At 45.0% G+C, this 24,513-nt stretch overlaps 1 protein-coding gene across 1 annotated transcript; it reads right to left on the bottom strand.

Moving 5' to 3' along the window:
- Positions 1-323: 323 nt before the first annotated feature.
- GGH (gamma-glutamyl hydrolase) lies at positions 324-23,967 on the bottom strand. Its single transcript, XM_069960000.1, has 9 exons — positions 23,630-23,967; positions 19,686-19,800; positions 16,862-16,912; positions 14,117-14,201; positions 6,724-6,862; positions 4,783-4,889; positions 3,290-3,380; positions 2,271-2,408; positions 324-713 (listed from the first exon to the last, which is right to left on the bottom strand). Exons 1-9 carry the CDS (start codon positions 23,913-23,915, stop codon positions 595-597), a joined length of 1,131 nt encoding a protein of 376 aa, XP_069816101.1. The 5' UTR covers positions 23,916-23,967; the 3' UTR covers positions 324-594.
- Positions 23,968-24,513: the final 546 nt, after the last annotated feature.

Genomic DNA, 24,513 nt, shown 5'->3' with positions numbered 1-24,513 from the left:
AGCTGAGGATACGGAATCACAGATGTTAGAGTGATTGCAAGATATATCTAGGCCTAAGCATACCTCATCCTGGACATGCATTATGTCAGTGAATACATCAGTGCTGGTAATGGAAGTCTATGGAGATCTGTTGACAGGGAAGAAAAAAAACAATTCTGCAGGAGAGCTATTAAAGTCTGGCCACATCCTGTGCCAATGTCAGCCAGTGTTATTACACCATTACAGAGAATTCTTGCCACCTCAATATCCTTTTATACACACAAACCAGTGATCATTAACGCCCATTATCTTATGATGGGGAGAACCCACAAAGCAACAACTACTACAACACAGTCAGGCATTTAATGTTTGCAGGTTTCAGAAGTGACCGACAAGAGAATTTATTAGGAAACATGGCATGGATTGAATACAGATTTACATTCAGTGTTACAATCACATTCTAGTAACACATACATTAATATCTGTTCAGAGGTAACAGTGAATGCTGGACTGGGAAATAAACCGGCTTTAAGTCATCACAGTAGCTGCAAACAATACAATGTGCATAGAAAAAATATCAAAATGGGTGGCATAACATTAAGCTTTAAATCGTCTTCAGAAAAAATACATTTGCTCAAAGACGGAGATGTTTGCAGTGTACATTGGGCAAAAGTTATATATTAGCGGATGTTGTGCTTGTATTTCAGCTGAGTAGTGATGCTGACTTTTCCTGGCTGCGAAGAAAAAAAAAAAAAAAAAAAAAAAAAAACCAGTTATCGTTAAAACCTAAAATAAATCTGCAGTATACACTCACAATAACCGGCACATATAGATGGAAAGAATATGGCTTGTATTAATGCAACAGGAGTGAATTGGCAGAATCTGGTGACACCACTAGATCCCCACACACCTGGAGACAGACATCACCTGAAAGCCAGTAAAAAGGAGCTGACCACTGTGAACTCCTTCATTCTACTATAGACTAAATATCAACTTTAATTATTGGAGGCTGAAGTTGGATGTAGCCCTAAAGCCCCTATTACACAGGGCAATGCAGAGGAGCAAACTAGTGCTGTCAGCACTCGCTTGCTTCTCGTTCCCTGCATGCGCTATTACACGAAGGGGGGAGGGGGGCTTCCAGGGTGATTGCTAGATCGTCCGGGCAGCCCATGGAAGATAGCGATGTCTGATGCACCGCTCCTATTCCACGGAGCAACGGCAGCACAATGCTGCCATCTAGGTCGTCTGTCTTTCAAACGCGTTGAAAGACAATGATCCGTGTAATAGAAGACTGGAATTATCAGCCGATAACTGTTTTGTTTAATAGGGCCTTAAAGGGGTTATCCAGTGCTATAAAAACATGGCCACTTTCTTTCAGAGACAACATGACTCTTGTCTTCAGGTCAGGTGCGGTTTGCAATTAAGCTCCATTCACTTCGATGGAACTGAGCAGCAAAACCCTGCCCAAGCTGGAGACAAGAGCGGAGAAAGTGGCCATGTTTTTGTAGCGCTGGATAACCTCTTTAAGGAGTTCTGGCAAACACAGCCTATAGCTGTATCAGGTTTCCAGGGCTCCCTAGGGCTGCATCTAACTTTTTCAGCCACGGGTAATCAAATGCTGCACGCTCACTCATCTATAATATCAACCAATCTGAAATAAACAGACAAGCAAATTAAATATACTTATTGGCCAAACTTCTTGAAATACACACACACCTAACCTGTACAGGTGAATAGTTATCAGAGCAAAACAAGCAAGGAATGAGCACCCCCAAGAATGACTACACAGTGTGCATGAAGGCTAGCACAAGCACACAAAGACCCTTTAAAAAGAAAAGAAAAAAAAAAAAAACCTGCAGGAAAACACTGAAGAAAAAAAAAAAAAAAAAGCCACTTTATGTTGCGGAGACATGTATTGATTGATGCCTCCAGCTTCTCTACATACTAACAGTGCAGAGTAAAAAGGTCATCTGCCTAGGATGAAGGGACAGTAAAGGGAACAGCAGGTTGTGTTTGTCGTACACAGGGTCAAAGAAAAATCTGTGTTCCTATAGAATGTCAGGCCACATGACGCTACAGCCGACTGCAGCAACAGAGCTCATAAAAATCAATGTAACTGCTTATACCCATACACCACGCATGCAGTGTCAGAAGTCATGTTCTTTCCCCCACTGAAAAGTCAATGAAGATAAGAAGAATCACTAACACACACATGGGGGACAGGATACAATCAATGGATTTCAATCCCCGCTATCCCAGTGTAAACAGAAATATAATGACACTCTTATTACCTTCCTTAACAAAGTAATCCGCCATATAAAAAGCCACATGGACGGCTTCTGCAGTATGTGATATATCTGAGATAATTCTCCATTCAAATGGGTTCTTTTCAGGATGCCACTGGACTCCATAGACAGGGTAATCATAAGCTGCAGATACAAGATACAAGAAGGGAGACAAGCAATGACAATGCGCCGCTTCTTACTCCTGTTTGTCTTGCATTGGTTGAACTATCTTTGGAATGGCCTACCACAGGTTTATAATACCTCAGAAGCATTAGGCCCCATACATATAGCCACAGTACAGAAGGCCTTAATGCAACTATACGGTCTGTGAATTAATTTATACACAGATCAGTCTTTACAATGTTAGTCTCATTCATTTCAGTGGTATCATGGCTCCCATTGTGAATGATCTTGTGTCAGTGGCATATATTAGTCTTAGAAACATAGAAGATTGTTGCCAGAAAAAGACCACTGGGTCCATCTAGTCTGCCCTTTTAGTATTTCCATCTTAGATATGTTTATCCCAGGCATGTTTAAATTCTATCCTGTATGTTGGTTTGTGGACGTGATGTCACAGACTGAGCCAGTCAGGCTGCCCCATGTCGTCAGGTCCACAGACTATAGCACTGAAATACAGACGGCATGGAGGGAAATGTTCCATGTGTAAAATATAACTGCATATGTAGGATTTCAATCAGAGAACGATTTTAGAAAACTCCTTTCGTACATGATTTGGGGCATATTGCAGCAATGCAGTGGCATCAAGGCACTTTAAAAATATGGTAATCCTTAAAGGGGTTATCCAGTGCTACAAAAACATGGCCACTTTCTTTCAGAGACAACACTGTCTCCAGCTCAGGTGCAGTTTGCAATTAAGCTCCATTCACTTCAATGGAACTGAGCAGCAAAAACCCGCCCAAGCTGGAGACAAGAGTGGGGCTGTCTCTGGAGGAAAGTGGCCATGTTCTTGTAGGGCTGGATAACCCTTTTAAAGTCAGGTGTGATCTTTAGTCACTAGTCAATACCTTCAAATGTAGAGATAAATTCCAGACCACCATCAGAGTTGGTTGACAGGACTTTATAGAATTTTCTTAGCTTCTCATTTGCAGTATAGTTCTTAAAAAAAAAACAGAAGGTATAAACGCATAATTGATACAAAACATGAGAAATTTTGACAACGGTGTATAGAAAATTCACAACCTGGCCTAAGTGTATGGTCTTTTACTGCATTCATTTTCATACATTAGCCCCAGTTTTCACCAGTGAGAGGACTACAGCCAACAGATAGAGGGGAAAAGGTCTTTCATAGGAGTCTCTCCAATTTAATTAACCAATGGACACTTTGGTTAGATCAGAATCCACCAGAGGCGACTGCCTTCATTCAGTGTTTGGCTATTGTTTTCCTAGCCATGAAGAGGATACGGGCAACAGTCAGCGTATCGTGTTTTTCCAAGACCAAATCTTTCACATAACCTAGATGTATTAAAGAGTAATTCTCCAGCTGTATTGAATATGCAAGAAATAAAAAAGTACCTCCATCCCAACCACAATCTCAGTAACACATGAACAGTGTCCCTAGTAAGAGAAGTTTCCTGCAAACCCCAGATATGCTTGTATCTGCGTACCATATCAAAGATCCCATATTGTTTATCTGCTCAACCATGCCTCTCACATTCCCTGAGACTATATTATTTCCTTCATGCAGGTAGGCAGGGGGGTGGGCTAGCTGATGCAGCAGATTTGGGAGTGAATTGTACACTGTGCAGCACTAGGGTATTAACAGAAAACAATAAGGATATATACATTTCTGTCTGGAAATTGCCAACTAAGGGGTTACTGTGACCCAACAGGAACAAGAGGTCCTTAAAAGTCAACATAATAGAAAGAGTAGGTCTATCCACTATGTGTAGACAGATGGGGCTTTCAGTTCTCCACACTACTAGTTGTGAGTTAGCAGCACAACCTAATCCTGCAGTGACTAGATATCTGAAGGCTATTGCGTGCATTAAACAGGAAATATTTACCTACACAATACTCATGTAATAGGTAACTGGAAGCACAGATCTATGCACATCCATACTGTAAATTTCCCTTTAATATTGGAAATATTTCTTGCAATTTGGTGGAACTGTGCTCTTATGATAACAGGTTTTGGAGGAAACTAGAAGCCAAAAGTATTAATGTATGCTCACACAGGCATGAGATGTGTGCTGAGGGCAGGACAGAGAAAGCCAGATCTCAAGCTCCTATAAAATTCAAAGGGAATAATGCTGCCTCTGGCCACAAGAGCGATTGGCTGGGAGGCATTGTCTCCTGACCCTTTCAATCACAGTGCTGCATTTAACTGTATGAGCTTCTGATAGTAGCCCGTACAGTTAAAGGGCCAGTATCAGCACTTCGGGTCCTGACGCTGGCCTGGGATGCCATGCAATGCATCTCTGCAGAATTCTGAATGCCTAACAAATGGTAAATCGGAATCCCAGCATCAGCATAATAAAGCAATGGCTAGAATACATACCTGCATGGAAAGGCTCCAGCTGTGGAAGTTTGCAGTTATAGGCCTGCTGGAGAGTGCTTTATACAGGGTTTGTGGAAGGCTTCGGAATAATTTGCTGTGGAGTACATCTAAAAAATAAAAGGCATGGTTTAAATAAATGTCCTTTCCTAGTTAAAGGGGTTAACCAACGTTCTAGAAATGGCTGCTTCAAGAAACATGAATAGTCTCCAATTCAGGTGTGGTTTGCACTTAAATCTTATTCACATCAACGGAATGGAGGTAAGAGTTGTGCTGTCTCAGGAAGAAAGTGGCCGTGATAACCCCTTTAAAAGGGAACCAATCAGCCCGATATGGTTCCCTGAACTGCTGTATACAGCTTCTGAGCATCCGGTTGCACGTACCGTCTGCAGCAGGAGCTCTATACCCGTAAAAAAAAAAGCAGTTCAATCCCCTTGGCGTGTGACAGGTAGCAGCGGGAAGTTATCATCTAGGCGGCTCCCTGCCTGTAACTTGTCACCTCGCTCTGCTTGTCAGCGTGCTCGGAGGGATGATTGACAGGCAGAGAGGTCCCTTACTGGCCTCTCTGCCTGTCATTCATCCCCTCTGAGCGCGCTGACAGGAAGAAGCGGTAAATAGATACAGACAGGGAGCCCGCCCAGATGACTACGTCCCTGCCACACACTGAAGGGAATAAATTCTTTTTTTCCCAGTTATACAGCTCCTGCTGCAGCCAGGGGCGGTACGTGTCGCGGCTGCTGCAGGAGCTGTATACAGTGGTTCAGGGAACCATACAAGCCCGATTGGTTCCATTTAAATCATCTAAAAGGTGTAAAAGCAGGTGACCTCCTATGCTACCCTATGTGAAGGCTGCATACAACAATGGAAGGGAAATAAACACAGTAAGAAAAGATCTAAAGCTTAGTAGGCCTGTGGCTATAGGTGTCTCAGAGAAAGGGCGTCAGCCGAGAGATACTCAATGTGCATTCAACTATGCAAATCAGGCACTTATGCTGTCCTAGATCCATTTCATTGATTTATCGCATTGAATCGGACAGTCAATCACCAAGTGTGGGCAGGGTAAGCAGGATTTACAGGCTCTGAGAGTCCTGGTAGCATTTAAACGTTTGATCTGATTCTGGTCCTTTAACACTTACTGATGGCCGTCTGCGGCAGCAAAGAAGCGCCGATCAGTGGGACTGGTACTCGCTTGCAATGCTTTTACAAGGCAGGATCAATCACACAGCAAGACTACAAGAACGATCGCTGTATCATCCCTGTGGCCATTAAAAGGGTTACCCAGAGTTTATTATAAAAATTTTGTAAAAAAAGCCACTTTCTTCAAAAGACAGCAGCACTCCACTCCAGGTGTGGTTTGCACTGAAACTCCATTCATTTAAATGGAATAAAGTGCAAATCACACCTGAACTGGAGACAAGTTTTAGGCTGCCTCTGGAAGAACGTGGCCATGTTTTTTTAACACTGGATAACCCCTTTAACTTTCATTCTTATTGGCTGCATATAGCACATTTTACCAACACATGAAAGATGCGATCAGCAGACGAGCGAGCGTTTTCCAACCCATCGGCTGATCGCTGGCCCTTTAACACAGGTCAATCAGCCTGATGAGCTTTTATAGGAACACTTTTTACTAATAATTGACCTGTGTAAAAAGGACCAGTGCTGTGATCTGTGGTGTACATATTTTACATATTAACAATAATGCCTGGAAACATGACTAGCCTTATATATAGCTCCAACAGATTCTCCAACTCATAGATTTGTTAATTTTCCCGTCTAGCCAGTGCCTTACCTTTACCCCTGTTTAGCCGCAGACAGGTCAATTATAAGACCCATGAACTGCCAAGACATTAATGTGTTGTAAAAGGGGTATTTCCACCCCATAAAATGATGGAATATTGATAAGTAGGGGGGGGGGGGTCACATACTACCCAATATACCTACTTTCTGTGAAGTTAAGAGGCAATGACATGTTCTCCGTTTTGGTCCGTGTTAGCAGGAGTTCTCCACTGGTCAGTACAGTCAGCTCCTCAAATCCTAAACAAGTTCCCCAGATAGGGAAGTAGTCACCCTTGTCATAAGCCTGAGGGAAAAATAGATAAAATTAATAAAAAGTCTCCAGTCATTCCAGATCCCTCTGTAATCCACACTAATCTCTATTAACCATATCATGAGCTATAGGGACCTGGATTGCAGCTGTATCATTGACACACGTCATTTGCTGTGGGTTTTTCTTACAAGGCACCAAGGTGAACATGCACTTGTGTCTTGCCTTTACACTGCCTATCTGAATGTAAGAGAGGTCCCTTGGGCAATTATAAGGAGCCAGACTATCCACACTTGGCTCAGCTTGATTGAAAGGTCTCTGTAGAGTGAGGACCCTGCAGCTTGTAATAAAGGAAAAACAAAGTAATTGTACTTGTTCCACACATGATAAATAAAATAAGAACTAGACTGTTGCGAAAGATTAGCAATAATTTTAGGTTCAGATCTAAATCGACATACTAACGATTTTCCGAACGTTGCCTGCAATTACACAGAGGGATTATTGTTTAAATTCAAATGATAACGACTTTTTGCACAATCGTCTGGTGTAATAGGGCCCTAACCTCCAGGTAGACGTTCTATCCAGGTTGAGGTTTGTCAGGTAATCCACTACCTGTATCCCCTCTGGGTTAGTGTAAAAAAGCTAGCAATCCTCATTCCAGATGGTGGTGTAGTGATTGTTGGAGAGTTGCAGTCTGTTTGCTCCAATTGAAATATCCTCTTCACAAGGGACGCGCTCCGGCCGGTAGCGCGTGCAACACTTGCAATGTAAAAGTCTTTTGCTGGGTAGTGTGACGTCACAAACTACTGAAGCTGATGGGAGACAAAACACCTTGCTTGCCAGATCCTATCAGCATTAACTGTGCTCTCTGGAACGCCCGGTCTGTCTGTAACAAACTTACAGAAGTTCATGATATGTTCATCACTAAATCGCTCGACCTGCTGGCTCTCACGGAAACATGGCTGCAAGAGTCAGACACTGCCTCACCCGCCGCGCTGACCCATGGTGGCTTACACCTTTCCCATACCCCTAGACCTGATAACAGGCATGGTGGAGGAGTGGGTATACTTCTCTCCCCAGGTCATTCCCACTGTCCCCTCCCTCTCATTCTCCTCTTTTGAAGTTCACACCGTACGACTTTTCCGTCCATTTTCCCTGAGAGTCGCAGTCATTTACCGCCCTCTTGGTTCACCTACCAAGTTCCTTTATTACTTCTCTACCTAGCTTCCTTACTTTCTATCTTCTGATATTCCTGCTCTAATCATGGGAGATTTTAACATCCCAATTAACAACCCAGTTTCCCCATCAGCCGCTCAGTTTCTATCTTTAACCTCCTCCCTTGGCCTCTCCCAGCATTCTGACTCCCCAACCCACAAGGGTGGGAATACCTTGGACCTGATCTTCTCCAGATTTTGCCCAGTTTTCCACTGAGCTCTCTGACCACAACTTCCTCTCCTTTATGATAACAAATTCTCATCCTCCTCTTGACACCCCGACCTCACTCACATATAGGAATTTACGTGCTATAGACACCCAACAACTTCTAGATACTGTACAGTCATCATTGCCCCCCACCTCTTCCCTTTCCTGACCTAATTTGGCTGCCAAACAATACCACAACACCCTCAAAACCACCCTGGACAAACTTACACCCCCTATACCGCAAACAGCCAGACACAAACGGCCACAACCCTGGCACACATCCAGAACTCGTTTTCTTAGACTGTGTTCTAGGTGTGCTGAATGTCTGTGGAGGAAATCCAAGACAACAGCCAACCTCCTACATTATAAGTTCGTGCTTAGAAGCTACTACTCTGCTAAGCAATCCTACTTTACCACTTCTCTTTCCCATAACCCAAAACACTTCTTGACACCCTCAACTCTCTCCTTAAACCCAAACTTCAGACACCCATAACTAACCTCTGCGCTGAAGACCTAGCCAACTACTTCAAGGACAATAGATACCATGCGTCAGGAGATCTCCCAGTCCCCAGGTAATATTAATCCTATTCCTTTTCACTGTTCCTCCTCATCCCTCTCAGCCTTTGAGCCAGTGACAGAGGAGGAAGTCTCCAGACTCCTAGCCTCCGCTCACCCCACCACCTGCCCTAGTGACCCTATTCCCTCACACCTTGTCCAGTCTCTCTCCTGTTGTCACTACTTAAGGCCCTATTCCACCAACAGATCTAACAGATTATCTGCCAAAGATTTGAAGCCAAACCGAGGAACAGACTATAATCAGAGAACAGGTCATAAAGGAAAGACTGGATTTCTCCTTTTCAAATCCACTCCTGGGTTTGGCTTCAAATCTTGGCAGATAATCTGTCGCCAGATCTGTTGGTGGAATAGGGTCTTTACCTGAATACCTTCAACCTCTCCCTCTCCTCTGGCATCTTCCCCTCGACTTAAAACACTCCGTCATCACTCAGTTACTGAAAAAACCCTCCCTAGATCCATCCTGTGCTGCCAACTATCGACCTGTCTCTATAACGATCTCCTCTCCGCCAAATCTAAAGGTGACAGATCCAGGAGAATGAGCAGAGAACTATCTGCAGCTTTTGACACTGTAGACCACCAGCTCCTCCTCTCTATGCTCCGCTCTATTGGCCTCAAGGTTTTCCTCCTATCTCTCTGACCACTCCTTTAGTGTATAACTTTCTGGCTCCACCTCATCTTCTCTTCCCCTTACAGTTGGGGTTCCCCAGGGATCAGTCCTGGGTCCTCTTCTTTTCTCACTTTACCCAAATCATCAGTAAGTTTGGTTTTCAGTACCATCTCTATGCTGATGATACTCAGCTGTATACCTCCTCTCGTGATATCACCCCCGCTCTTCTACAGAACACCAGTAACTGTCTGTCTGCCATCTCTAATGTTATGTCCTCCCTATTCCTAAAACTAAACCTTGCTAAGACTGAGCTTCTTGTATTCCCTCCCTCTAACCACCCCCACCTGACATCTCCATCTCTGTCTGTGGTGCGACCATAACCCCTACACAACAAGCCCGCTGCCTTGGGGTTATGTCTGACTCAGATCTGTCCTTCACTCCTCATATTAAATCTCTTTTACGTTCCTGTAATCTGCATCTAAAAAAAAAAAAAAAAAAAAAAAAAAAAAACTCTAAAATCCGCCCCTTTCTTACTGTCGAATCCGCTAAAACTTAGTCGCTTTGATTGATTCCCGTCTAGACTACTGCAATTCCTTACTAAATCAGCCTTCCTTCCTCTAAACTCTCCTCTCTCCATTCTCAATGCAGCGGCCAGGCTAATCTCCCTGTCCAGCCGCTATACCGATGCCTCCCCCCTGCGCCATTCACTACACTATCTCCCTATTAAACACAGGATACAATACAAAGTCCTCCTGCTCACCCATAAAGCTCTCCACAGTGCTGCACCTCCCTACATCTCCGTCTATCACCCTACCCGTGCCTTACGACTAACATTCACCTTTATCCACACCTCACTCCTGTCTCCAGGACTTCACCCGAGCTGCACCAGTTCTATGGAATGCATTACCCAAGACTGTCAGACTCACCACCAATACCCAAAGCTTCAAACGTGCCCTCAAAACACATCTGTTCAAACAGGCTTACCAGGTTCCCTAATTTTGACTGCTACCCTCAACCACCCCCTACCCACACACACACACACACCTCCACCACGTGTGCACACACACACACACACCTCCACCACGTGTGCACGCGCACACACACACACACACACACACACACCACCACGTGTGCACGCACACACACACACACACACACACACACACACCACCACGTGTGCACACACACACACACACACACACACACCACCACGTGTGCACACACACACACACACACACACACACACACACACCACCACGTGTGCACACACACACACACACACACACCACCACGTGTGCACACACACACACACACACACACACCACCACGTGTGCACACACACACACACACACCACCACGTGTGCACACACACACACACACCACCACGTGTGCACACACACACACACACACCACCACGTGTGCACACACACACACACACCACCACGTGTGCACACACACACACACCACCACGTGTGCACACACACACACCACCACGTGTGCACACACACACACCACCACGTGTGCACACACACACACCACCACGTGTGCACACACACACACACACACACACACCACCACCACGTGTGCACACACACACACACCACCACCACGTGTGCACACACACACACACACACACCACCACGTGTGCACACACACACACACACACACACACACACCACCACGTGTGCACACACACACACACACACACACCTCCACCACGTGTGCACGCACACACACACACACACCTCCACCACGTGTGCACGCACACACACACACACACACACACACACACACACACCAAGCATTTAAGCACAGACCTGTGCATGCAGGCATTGGCTGGTGGCAGGCTCACCCACCCTTACCTGCACTGCCTTATTTATAAAGATGGCCGGACCATAAGAACAATGATGCACTTTGCCCCTCTGCCATTCTGTCTCGCACCCCCTCCTGATAGTATGTAAGCTCATGCATGCGAGCAGGGATCTCACTCCTCATGTATGGATAATTATATGTAGATCTCTGTAATGTCTATTTTTTGTCTATGTGTGTACCCCAGAATTGTAAAGTGCTGCGGAATCTGTTGGTGGTATATAAATAAAAATCATCATCATCGTCGTCATCTACCTGGAGGTTTGTACTGGTTATACGCCCATAATGTAGGGTTTTTTCAACAGTCTATTTCACATTTTATTTATCATATGCGCGGAACAGGTACAATTACTTTGTTTTTTGTTGGTACTACTATTGGGATATTCAGGTGATCCCCATCTGTCCTTGAGCGCTGTCTGTGTGAACTAGTACACACCCTCCTGTTGTAATAGAGAAACCTGTTGGGATTTGCTTGTGGTTCGGGCAGCATACTACAATGCAGTAGTACTTCTCCAGGATGCCACATCCTCCCCCTAGGGCAAGATATATCAGTCTGTGATTCCAGAACATAGAGAATACTTTTAATATATAGTAAGAGGCTTTCCCCGAGTTCCTGAAGTGCAGCAAGCTGTAACATCCCCCTACTCCCCCCTCCCATACGTGATCCTACCAGAGCTTCCAGGTGTCAATCATGGGGGGGGGGGGGGGGGAGACATCTAGCTTGCAGCTGTTCAGGCAGGATCTTGGAAAAGCTTCTTTGACTCCTTGTACCAGACAATAAAAGCATTTCTCTACACCCTGGAAGCACAGCTGGCAATATGAAAGATACCATGTGTCTCCTTACAGTGTCAGCAGTTTGGAACCTGAATTACAGCTGACAGATTCCCATGTAATTCTCTAATACAGAATGCAGCAGTAAGGTTTTTCCTTCACTAGAAATTTGCCCAAGCTGTAAACAAAAGTCATGGACCATTAATCCACCTCTCCCAAGCTTTATACCTGACAATTTATACTGACATAAGGAGCGTTCACATGGCATCCACTAAACCCAGGAAGATTGGAAAGGCTGATTCATCCTTCTAGTGAACATGTTTTCAAGGCTCAAAGTCCAACAATGCTGAACTGTATATGGCCACACCCAACATGACGATATGAAACTTCTAGAAGGATGCCAGCCCTAAGAAATTCCAAACCAATGTATTCCCTATATAACAACTCTAAAGCATTCTGTATAGAACTCTGTTGTGTAATTCCCCAGTTATTCCTCTCTACGCATTATGTTGTTATTGTCAAAACAAAATGTCGCCAGTGCTAGACCCCACAATGACAAAAGGAAAGAACGTCAGTTGTCAGTGTAGTCATTCACATCCAGGAGGAACAATACATACAGAATTCTAAGGCTGCATTTACACGTCCTGTGTTCTGTCTGTGAAACACGGACAACACAGACACTGAACACAAGTTCTGGACCGTTTCCCCTGACATGTTGTATCATGCTGGCAGTGGGGAAACTCTGAATTGCCACGGAACTGTAATGACAGCCGAGCTGACAGAACATGGGACGTGTGACTGCAGCCTTACACCTGATGCTCCAGACTTATTTTGTAAAAGTATTTTCTGGTCAGGAATATAGTGACTGGTTCCTTAAAGTGAATCTATCACCTAAAACAAAAAAATGCCTGTTACGCTATGGAAGTGTGCTGTAGCAGCACCCTTCCCAGACATGCTTAAAGGGGTCGGCCACTTTATAGTAAAATAGGTCAGTACAAAGTATTAGTAAGTGTACTCACTGTATATACTGACAGCAGCTCCCTGTGTACCTCAGAGCTAATATCAGACCATGCCCTGTCCCCTGTGTCCTCCATAGACACATACAGGCTCAGTGGTGGACACTGGGGGGCGGGGCCTGGTCACATGCTCCTCCATGTCAGCCATCTTATGGACCAAACACCTTAGAGCAGGGCAGCACAGCCTGGTGAAGGGGAGTCTGATATTATCTCTAAGAGGTACACAGGGAGCTGCTGTCAGCATATACAGTGAGTACACTTACTAATACTGTACACTGACCTATTTTACTATAAAGTGGCCAACCCCTTTAATGTACAACCTGCAAACTTACTTTATAAATGTGGTGCGCTGTATGAAAATGGTCCACAAGTAGTCACTGTCCCCTGGGCGTTCCGATGCGGTAATCACACCCTTCTGGGCGTGATTACACTGCATAACTGCTGTGACGTCATTGAAGGCCCGTGTCTTTCCGCACCTATGTTCTTACTGAGCTGCACATGCGTAGTACAGCGGGTCCAGTCCACGCTGTACTGTGCAGGTGTAGCCTTGAACTCTGGAGATCCTGCAGTGGGTTTGAGGTTATTCTGCACCTGTGCAGTACAGCATGGACCCGCTGCACTGCGCATGTGCAGCACAGTAAGAACTTAGGCACGCCAACGTGAGGTACAGCGCAGCCCTCAATGATGCCACAGCAATTATGTAGTCTAATTACGCACAGAGAGGTGTGATTACTCTGCCGTAACACCCAGGGGACAGTGACTACTTGCCGGCGGCTCACGGCCCAGATGAATACTTGTGGACAATTTACATACAGCACAGTAAGTTTACGGGTTGTACATTGCAGGGGGGAGTGTAAAAGCATATCTGGGAAGTGTGCTGGGTGCTGCTACAGCACATTTCTATAGCAGAACAGGCTTTTTTAGGTGATCGATTCACTTTAAGCACTTAGAATTGGCCATTTATTTCAAGATAAAATGAGGTTTTAGGCGACACAGGAACAGAATAATGAGAAAGAAAATTTGAATTACCGCTAGAGCCAAGTCATAGAATATCTTGGACACTCTGGCATATTCAGAATATTTAAGGTCAACACCACCGCCTGGGAGGAGAACCCTGGAACGTAAAGAATTGCATTAGACTAGCAAACAGGATGGGTGGACATTATGTATAATATATAAATTTCAACCTGACAAGCTGTTCTCCTGCAGGGCGGATCCACAGAAGGGCAAAAAAAAAAAAAAAAAAAATCCCATGAGGTAGCCAGTATTACACCAGCAAGTGTTCCAAGGCAACAAGCACCAACCCCATCAGGTCAGCACTCGCCTCCCCCTCATTCCCTACTAGCTGTACTGTGCCATTATACACACACACAGACAAGTAGGGAGCAACGCGAACGATCCTTAGATTACTCAGGCAGCCCAATGAAGTGACGCACAGCAGACTGTCTTTCAACATGTTGGAAAATCCTGATCAGACATTGTGCATGTCAGTTTCTCATTGACTTTCAACATGTGCTATTTCACTAAACGATTATCGGCCTGAACAGCAGCTAATAGGCCAAGTCTACCTAGATCAGAATAGACCCCTGGATCATTGACTCATCCAAGCCTCTTAGGGAGTTCACCATAGACCTTTCCTCTGAATCTCCCTCCGGATGTAGAGGATGCCTCCATGTTACACAGTCCTTGGTATAAACAGATCATGGGACAGCGGCCATGACAAGTACTTTAAGTGTCCTAGCCACCGCAAGAACAAATGGGGTTCTCTATTTAGGTGCTGAGTATCCTAGATGTTTCCCTGACTCTTCCTCTCAGCTATGATTGACAGCTATGGCATTAAGTTGAGACCAGTGGAGCCGTCAATCATAGCTCATGGAAGTGGCCAGAAAGCTCTTAATACACATAGTAAAGATCCGCCTAATCCAGCCTTTGGCCAGGTTATTACTTAGCGTTTGGCTGTATTTTCCAGGAGTTCTTGTTTTTCAGCCAGGTGTTATTGATTTTTATTTTTTTTTTTCAACCTCAGCATGTAAAGTCATAGCAGACTGATGTAGTAGTAATATCTGAGCACCAGAAGTGGCTTGTGTATGTACTGGGAGTACCAAGGCAACAGAAAAGTTCAAGCACTAATGTACCACATGATGTCTGCCCAAATAGAACATTAACCTTATAATGAACTTCTCTAAAATACAGTGAATCAAAAAGGAGTTTACAAACTACTGATAATCTGCTCCCGACTGATTTATACTGTAGCAGTCATGTTGCAAACAGCTGACCCTGTTAGATGGCTGTTAAAGTGGCACTTGTCTTAGAACTTTTAATATCTAAAACAGTAGATGTCATAAAGCAAGTTTGCATTCATTATTTTTTGTTGTTGACATAGTAAACACAGGACTTTGTGTTTAATCTCTTTAAAAAAAAAAACTCTGAACACAGGGGGAACATTTACTAATAAGTCTAGCGTGTGAGGATTGGTATATATGTTGTTGCAATATCTTGTGACTGATTCATTAAAATGTAGCACTGTAACAGTGAACGTATCTAGGGAAAAAGTAACAAAATTGCCAAAATTGCGCATGCATATTCACCTGGTACTGACCAGACACAGGCCTGCATCAGTTTGTATGACTTTTTAAAAAGCTGCAAATTATAAATTGGGCGCTAATCCTGGATTATGGGAACTTTTGGCTGAATACTCAAACCGACAGATTAAATTAAAAAAAAAAATTGCATCTAAAAATATTCACCTGTCGAATACTGGTTCATAAATAGAACTTAAGACCAAAAATGGGTGGAAAATCTTATTTGCCAAAAAAAAAAAAAAAAAAAAAAAAAAAAAAAAGGGTGCAAAACACTTGATAAATTTCCCCCAGGAAGTCCAGGCCATCTGAGCACTCAGAGAAGGCAGTCATGTGCTTGGACACATTGAGCCATGACTGTACTGGCTGGAATTTTTGTGTTTGGTCTTCTTTTAACCAGCACAAGAGTAAAATTCTGCCTTCAGAAGACTGAGCTTGGATTTCTGGCAAGTATACCTTTATTTTACAGCACGAAAAAAAAAAAATAATTAAAATCAATCCAGTGTGTGTTTTTTTTTTTATTTTATGACTGGGGTAATTCCAACAAAGAACCTTTCTTTCAAAATCAACTGGCGCCAGAAAGTGCCAATGATTTGTAACTTACTTGTATTAAAAACTACCAAGCCTTCCAGTACTTAGCTGCTGTATGTCCTGCAGGAAGTGGTGTATTCTTTCCAGTCGTGGAACTCTCTGTTGACACCTCTGTTCGTGACAGGAACTGTCCAGAGCAGGAGAGGTTTTCTATGAGGATTTGTTACTGCTCTGGACAGTTCCCCAACATGGACAGAGGTGACAGCAGAGAGCACTGTCAGTCTGGGAAGACTACACCACTTCCTGCAGGACATACAGCAGCTGAAGTACTAAAAAACAATATTTTTGTAATAGAAGTCATTTACAAATCTGTTACTTTCTGACACCAGTTAAAAAAAAAAAATATGAGACACCGTACCTTTCATATAGCACTCTGTTCTTCCGTAACTGAGGGGGAGGGAGAGTATACAGTTATTCCAGCTTACAGCTATTCAGAGGCTTGGTAATGTCGTGAAAGCACAGATGGGTATGTGAAAGGTAACACATGTCTCCTTGTCCTAACAGCTATACAAGTGTCAGAAGTTTGAAACATGAATTACAGCTGACAGATTCCCTTTAAGCTGCTTGAAGGGCAACATCACAACATGACAAAGTTATCACATACCCATTGATGGCATTGAAGATCTTCACATACTCTTCATCAGGAAGATTGATCCTGAAAAGTAAATGTATAGTTATTGCATAATAGTTTCTTCACCTAGAAGCAAACCCCTAGTACTTTTACTGTCTCTACAATTTGCTGGGCAAGCTTTATATTCTGTCTACACACATACACAGCCTATGTAAGGGCCCTATTACACGGAGTGATAGTCGGCCCGAACCGAGGTATTATAGTGATACATGGCCAGCGGCTGACGATTCTACAAACAGTATACATTACCCATGCAAGGTCCAGGGCTCCTCCTGCGCTCTGCTTCTTCCCTGATCGTGCATGCTGCAACTTCAGAGCGGCCTGTCTGAGCTAATAGGCCACACAGCCAATCACTGGCCACAGTGCTCCTGGCCAGTGATTGGCTGAGAGAAGTCCATGTAGCCCTTGCTAAGCAATTATCGGGCCGTCTAATAGGCACAGTAAACAAGCACCGATCTAGCAGATTGGCGCTGGTTTACAGTATTCCTCAGGCTACCATCGGTCTGTGTAATAGGGCCCCCAAGCCCCCCACGCACCGATCTAGCAGATTGGCGCTGGTTTACAGTATTCCTCAGGCTACCATCGGTCTGTGTAATAGGGCCCCCAAGCCCCCCACACACAGAGATCGCTTTGCCTCTGCTCTCCTCTTTCTACAGCTTGTGTGCTCTGTTCTCCAATGCTCTTCTCACCCATTATCCACAATATGAGCTGGTGTGCAACTTCCTCCACTCATCTCTAACAAGGAAAGAAGAAAGTTTGTCTGACGGGTTTATTTGACAAACCTCAGAGTAGCAGATAACAGTAGAAACATTAAAGGAAAATATGTTCATTTTGCATTCAGAAACCAAAAACTCAATGCAAATGAGTCTGAAGTAGGGATGTCACGATACCAGAATTTTGAGTTCGATACCAATACCAACGGTTTTATTTTGATACTCGATACCATTTCGATACTTAGCGTATAACCCGCCCATAATAATTCTATAGAGTGCCCCACCCCCACCCCCACTCCCCCGACTGCATATACAATGTTCACCATGTAATATACCTCACATGTCATCTATATTCTTCAGGTCGGTACTATTACAAAGGTACAATATATGTTCCTTTTAATTTACAACTTACACGCATTACATGCATTTACACAGGCTATGATGCCAATATTTCCCCCTTTTTTGTTTTTATTATAGTAGTTGGGGGTAGAAGTAGTATGGTTGACTGACAGCATAGTATGTTGGGGGTAGTAGTTGTATGGCTGACACACCATATAGTATGTTGAGGGTAGTAGTAGTAAGGCTGACACATAGCACTAGTATAGTATGGCAGATGCACAGTATAGTATGTTAGGAGAATTTGCACTATGGTTGACACATAACACTAGTATAGTATGTTGGGAGTAATAGTATGTTGGGAGTAATAGTATGGCAGATGCACAGTAAAATATATTGGGGATAGTAGTTGTATGGCTGACACACAGCTATACAACTACTACCCCCAACATACTATACTAGTGCTGACCCATAGCACTAGTATAGTATGTTGGGGATAGTAATAGCTGTAGTGGAGCAGAACCTTCACATCCTGGCTCAGCCTCTTCTGCTCCATGCTGCCCGGTCCCAGCGTCACTCCCCCTCCACTGTGACTCCCGGCCCCCGCACACAAGCCACAGCCTCCTCACTACTTGCTTCTTGTCACTGTACATCACTTGCTCTGTACGGAGCGGCTTGGATGCTGCTGACACTTTTGACAGCGCTATTTAACTGTGTAGATGCCGCTGTTAAGTGTCAACAGCAGCCGAGCCGCTCCGTACACAGCAGGCGATGTACAGTGACGAGAAGCAAGTAGTGAGGAGGTTGCGGCTTGTGTGCGGGGGCCGGGAGTCACATCGGAAAACAGCCCAGTATGAATACCGCCCCATGGTGACAGCGGCATGCAGCCCTACCCGGGCGGACCCGGCGGGTTGCAAAGGAGAGGTCGGCCAGTGGGTAGTGAGTTAACCCCCGACCGTGTCACATGGATTGTGGCACGCTGAACCACTCTGACCTACTTTGCAGCATCCCGCTCCTGTTCACAGACCGGGCAGCAGAAGCTGGTGAGCCGGGGGAACGACGACACCCGGGACCGGGCAGCACGGAGCAAGAGCTGGTGAGCCGGGCGGGCAGTACACAGAACATGGCCGGCGCTCAGCTAGCCGCCGGCCATGTTCTCTGCACTATACTTTATGTTAAGCTGCGCTATTGCGCAGCTTAATATAAAGTATCTATACCAGGAAATCCTGGTACCGAACCGTTTTTTTGCCCCGAATATCGATAGTAGTATCGATATTTCGGTGCAACACTAGTCTGAAGTCTATACATCTCTATTCCTTCTTTGCACATATTGTGAAAATATTAAATGATAAAGCAATTTTACATGACAGACCAGAGGCAGTGACCTTAAAAAAAAAAAAAATAAATAAATACTGCAGCCTGCTAAGGCAGTAAATAAACTACACTGCCAATGACAGTCTGAATTCCCTGCAGCCAAGTGAGGCTCCAGAGAGTCATCAGCAGAGTTCATCATCAAGGTCAGAAAACACAGGGAGTGCTGGTGCTAGAGGGGGACAGGTGAGTATGCTGAATTATACATTATAGCCCTGGCAACCTACCTGCATTATGATTTTTAAATAAGTCAGAATAGCCCTTTAGTACTTAATCTGCAACACAACTACAGTACCTCAATGTCACATAAAAGGATAATCACACATACAGTACTTTTCATACAGAACAGATCTGACCTTCCAGCAGTTTTAGATTACCTTATGGGGATAACCCTCGCTCCAGCTGATTCAAGAGTCTTCACGTAAGAAGCGGCAATGTAGGAATGGCCTAAATATACCAGGTTTTCAAAGTGTGTCTCCTGTGCTATAATGCCTGTAAGTATTTAAAAAACTCATTAGGGCATTGCAACGCTGATTTTTACTTTATGTATAGACATTGCTCCCCTCGGGTGCTAGAAGTGTTCGTTTACTCCAGACACGGCTGCAGGTTCATATACAAGTAGGAAGAGTTGTCTACATAAAGCGCCAAGTTTCAAGGTGACTAAAAAGCATTATCCCTTTAAGGCACACTACAAACACCAGCCCACCTTTAAAGGGAATCCATCAACATGGAAAGGCTACCTAAGCTATGGAAACCAAGATCACCAAGCCACCCCGATACATAGCTCCACAGACCCCTTTTTTACATATTCAGGTTTTATGGGGGACAATGGAGACTCTTGAGTGAGTACACCATTAGATTTTTTTTGCTGATCTCCCTGAGCTCAGTGATTGTTGTGTTCAGTTTACCCAAGTTATCGGCATCAGATTTATAGATAAGGAGCTGAGCAGATTGAAATATTCTCATTTATGGGAAAAGATTCCCTATAAATTTTAATTTTTTGTTTGAAATCTCTGAGGTTTCCACGCTGAAGAGTCCAGTCCATTGAGTGACACCGCCACCTGGACTCCTAAACACAGATAGGCAGGGATTTCCATCTGCATGTTACAAGTTATACTGGCATGCAGACAGATTTATTTGACAGATTTAAAGCCAAAGCCAGGAACAGACTATAAATGGGAACAGGTCATAAAGGAAAGACAGATTTCTCCTCTTAAATCCATTTCTGGCTTTGGCTTCAAAAACATCAGATAAATCTGTGTAAAGGCACCCAAACATCTTTCCCATAAAGATATATAGCAATCTGCTCAGCTCTTCCTGCTCTATAACATGATTGCGATAGATGAGAGCGCGGTCTTGGTGACAGGTTCCCTTTAAGGTTTTAGATGAAGGTGAATGTAGTTCTCCTCATGCTCAGCCACCAGGTAATACTGGATGAGATTTGTCCGACTAGCCGGGCTGAGCTAGGAGTAGTGAGTCAGCTAATTCTCAGGCTACTTTGTTCCAACACCTCAGCTGTTCGTATGCCAAGTCATCTAACTCATGGAAAAACAAACATGTCTAAGGAGAGCCAACATACAATCCCAGAAAATTATTTATGGGCGAATATTCATTCTCCGCGTGCTGGTACAAAGCCAGAGAAAGGCTCCGCTCCGAGCCACAGCCATAACATTAATACCACTGACCAAGTGAACACCGATTGTAGTGACAATGGCATCTGTCAAGGGGTGTGGGATATAAAAGGGGTTCTCTGGTGAATATTTTTCTCAAATCAACTAGTGTCAGACTTTTACAATTTTTTTGAAAGTTAGTCTGACAGCGCTCTCTGCTGCCATCTCTGTACGTGTCAGGAACTGTCCAGAGCAGCAGCAAACCCCCATAGAACACCTCTCCTGCTCTGGACAGAGGTGGCAGCAGATAGCACTGTGTCAGCTCAAAAAGAAAACTTCCTATAGGGCATACAGCAGCTGATAAGTACCAGTAAATAGAAGTAAATTACATATATAACTTTCTGACACCAATTTGAAAAAAAGATTTCTTTTTCACACGAGTTCCCCTTTAAGAAGCAACTGATCACTCTATTCACTGATGTATTAGAAGTGAACCTAAGACAAAGGATAATTGTGATGGCCAGACAATGGGTAAGGTCATCTCCAATATATCCCCTAATCTTACAAAGCATAAGCCTTATTACATTGGGGCGACTGAGGAGCAAATGAGTGCTGTCAGTGCTCATTTGCTCTTTGTTCTCCGCTCACTGCCGCTCTTACTCGTGGCAGCAGCGAGTGGGTGATCGTTGCCTTCTAATACACGCAACGATTTTGGGCCGAATACAGACGATATTGCTTCCGTCTAATAGGGCCTTTAGTGTAAGGGATCTGCTACTAACATCTTGGGTCTAGATAACAGGGCACACTCAGAAGTCTGCCCTAATACAGGGATGGGGAACCTTCGGCACTCCAGCTTTTGCAAAACTACAATTCCCCATCATACCTGGGAAGCAAAAGCGACGCTTTTACTGTCCAGGCATGATGGGAATTGTAGTTTTGCAAAAGCTGGAGGGCGGAAGGTTCCCCATCCCTGCTCTAATAGGTCAGAGCTGATCAGTGTATATTGATAACGTTTATATACTCCGTTTTATGGCGCAGTCTGCTCATTGTAAGATGCCACAATGTGTCAGATATTGATGGCCTAACTCAAGCAGAGGCTAGAAATAAAAAAAAGTTCCAGAAAATCTCTAAGCATTTTTTGGAATTAAAGGAGAAGTCTGAAGAAAATTTATTAAAATATTGTATAGCCTCCCAAAAGTTAAGTTATACAAACCACTCTCTGGGAGTCGGGTCGTGACATCACCATTTTATCCAGGAAGTGAAACCTTGATGCAGTAGTAAGTGCAGGGAAAAGAGCCCTTTATAAGCATTTCCCATAATAAGTGTATATTGGGGATTTGTCTAACTTTTGGGGGGCAGTACAATACTTTAAAACATTTCGCCAGACTTCTCCTTTAAAAGTAGAGGGGGGGGGGGAGCCATTTTTTTTTTTTTAAAAGAACAGCACCACCCATAGTGTGTGGTATTACAATTCAGCCCCATTCCCGTCAATAAAACAGCTGCTTCTGGAATAAAGCGGCCATGTTTGGTCCTAATCCTGGGTAACCCTTCACCTGCTCCCGTGCAGTTATCGGTTATGAGGCCTGTATAAGAGCCTGTGTGTGACTCTCGTCCTCAGCACATAAGGCCGCACTTTCAGGACACATCGAGAAGATCTGGAATAATGAAATCACAGAAAAATCTGCAACATGACGGGACATTTATTAAAGGTCACTTAACAAATCCTTATCAACAAGGTGCGAGTATCATCAGGAGGAGTCCTGTAATAGGAGTCTCTTCTAAAATGCATCTGTTTTTCCATCAGTTTTTTGTAAAAACAGATGAAAAAGCATAGTGTGAACTCGAAGCATCTGCCATCTCTCCCGTCCTCCCCATATACACGAAGGTTAGACACAGCTGAATGGCTAAAGGGGTACTCCAGCAGGGGGGCTTTTTTTCGATCTGGCCGGGGAGGAGGTGGCTGAGGGCAGCGACATCCACTCACCTCCCCAGTTCCAGCAGGGGGTCCCGTATTGCAGCACTCCGGTCCCCGCCCGCTTCCTGGTCCCTGATGAGGGCTTGAGAGGTGTTGTTTCAAGTCCAATCAGCCAGTGCCGGAGGTGGGATCCCGCCGCCATCACTGACTGAGCGGACTTGGAACATCACGTCTTAAGCCCTCAACCGGGCAGCAGGGACCAGAGTGCCGCAATATGGGACCCGCTGCTGGAACTGGGGAGGTGAGTGGACGTCACTGCCCTTAGCCAACTCCTCCCCGGCCAGATCAAAAAGAAAGCCCCCCTGCCGGAGTACCCCTTTAAGTGTTCTCTATGGGGAGGGGTAATCTGCAGTCTTACAGATCTGGTGGCAGCTTATCCCTCCTAGAACAAAGGGGTTGGCAATGAAAATCGATCATGCCCAGCTATAAAATTTAGTTCCAGGTCGTCATCAAGAAGGTCTTTTTGGAACACCCCCCAAAACATCAGCCCTAATAGCATAGAAGAGATGGGGTGACTAGTATAGGGTCACTACCTCACCCCAGTCATGGTCACAGCTTACATGATGAGAAGGGGGGGGTATCCCATGAACCCACCCCCCCATACCAATGGCACAGGGGGCAATGTACAGAGTGATGTCCTGTCATCTAACAGCCTCATATACAACGCACATCCTGTACATGGGAGAACTACAGCGCCCGGCATGCCCTCCCCATCCCCCGATGTGGCAGCTCTCACCTATGACCGGCCTGTCATTGATGGTGGGCGGGGGGCTGGGCACGGAGGACCCCCATGCCCCGCAGGTGAGCAGCAGCAGAGCGGCCAGCAGCCCCAGCCCAGCAGCCGAGCCCATGATGGCAGCCGAGCACCGGAGCAGCCTCTCCTTCCTGATCCCGGGCCGGCACTGCCTCCAGGGGAGGGGGCGGCAGCAGCAGCGGCTGTGCGGAGTGTGGAGCCCGGCAACCAGGCTATGGCATCCCCGGCCCCTCCTCCCCCAGTCACAGCCGAGCGGCCCGCATTGCATCAGCGGCTGAGAGGAAGAGCGAGGGAGGACGGGACGGGCGCTTCCTCCTTCTGCGGGTCACGCGGAGATTACACCCACCCCCTGCTGATAGTGTACAGGAGCCCACCCTTATATACACTGCCCTGTGTACACACCCACCCCCTGCTGATAGTGTACAGGAGCCCACCCACCCTTATATACACTGCCCTGTGTACACACCCACCCCCTGCTGATAGTGTACAGGAGCCCACCCACCCTTATATACACTGCCATGTGTACACACCCACCCCCTGCTGATAGTGTACAGGAGCCCACCCACCCTTATATACACTGCCCTGTGTACACACCCACCCCCTGCTGATTCACTTTACACCATGTTTGATAAATCTCCACCATTAATGTATACAGGTGCAGAAGTGAAATCAATTTCACAATCCACCTGTTATACGATGCCTGTACACAGAGAGATTATCTGACAGATTTTTCAAGCCAAAGCCAGGAATGGATTTGATAAGAGGATAAATTTCAGTCTTTCCTTTATGACCTGTTCTCTGTTTATAGTCTGTTCCCGGCTTTGGCTTTGAAAATCTGTCAGATAAATCTCCCCATCGCCGAGCCC

This window comes from Dendropsophus ebraccatus, chromosome 2 (assembly GCF_027789765.1).
Source record: "Dendropsophus ebraccatus isolate aDenEbr1 chromosome 2, aDenEbr1.pat, whole genome shotgun sequence".
Taxonomy (NCBI): domain Eukaryota; kingdom Metazoa; phylum Chordata; class Amphibia; order Anura; family Hylidae; genus Dendropsophus; species Dendropsophus ebraccatus.
Note: the sequence above shows the minus strand (reverse complement) of the source record. Positions and strands in the feature narration are given on the sequence as shown.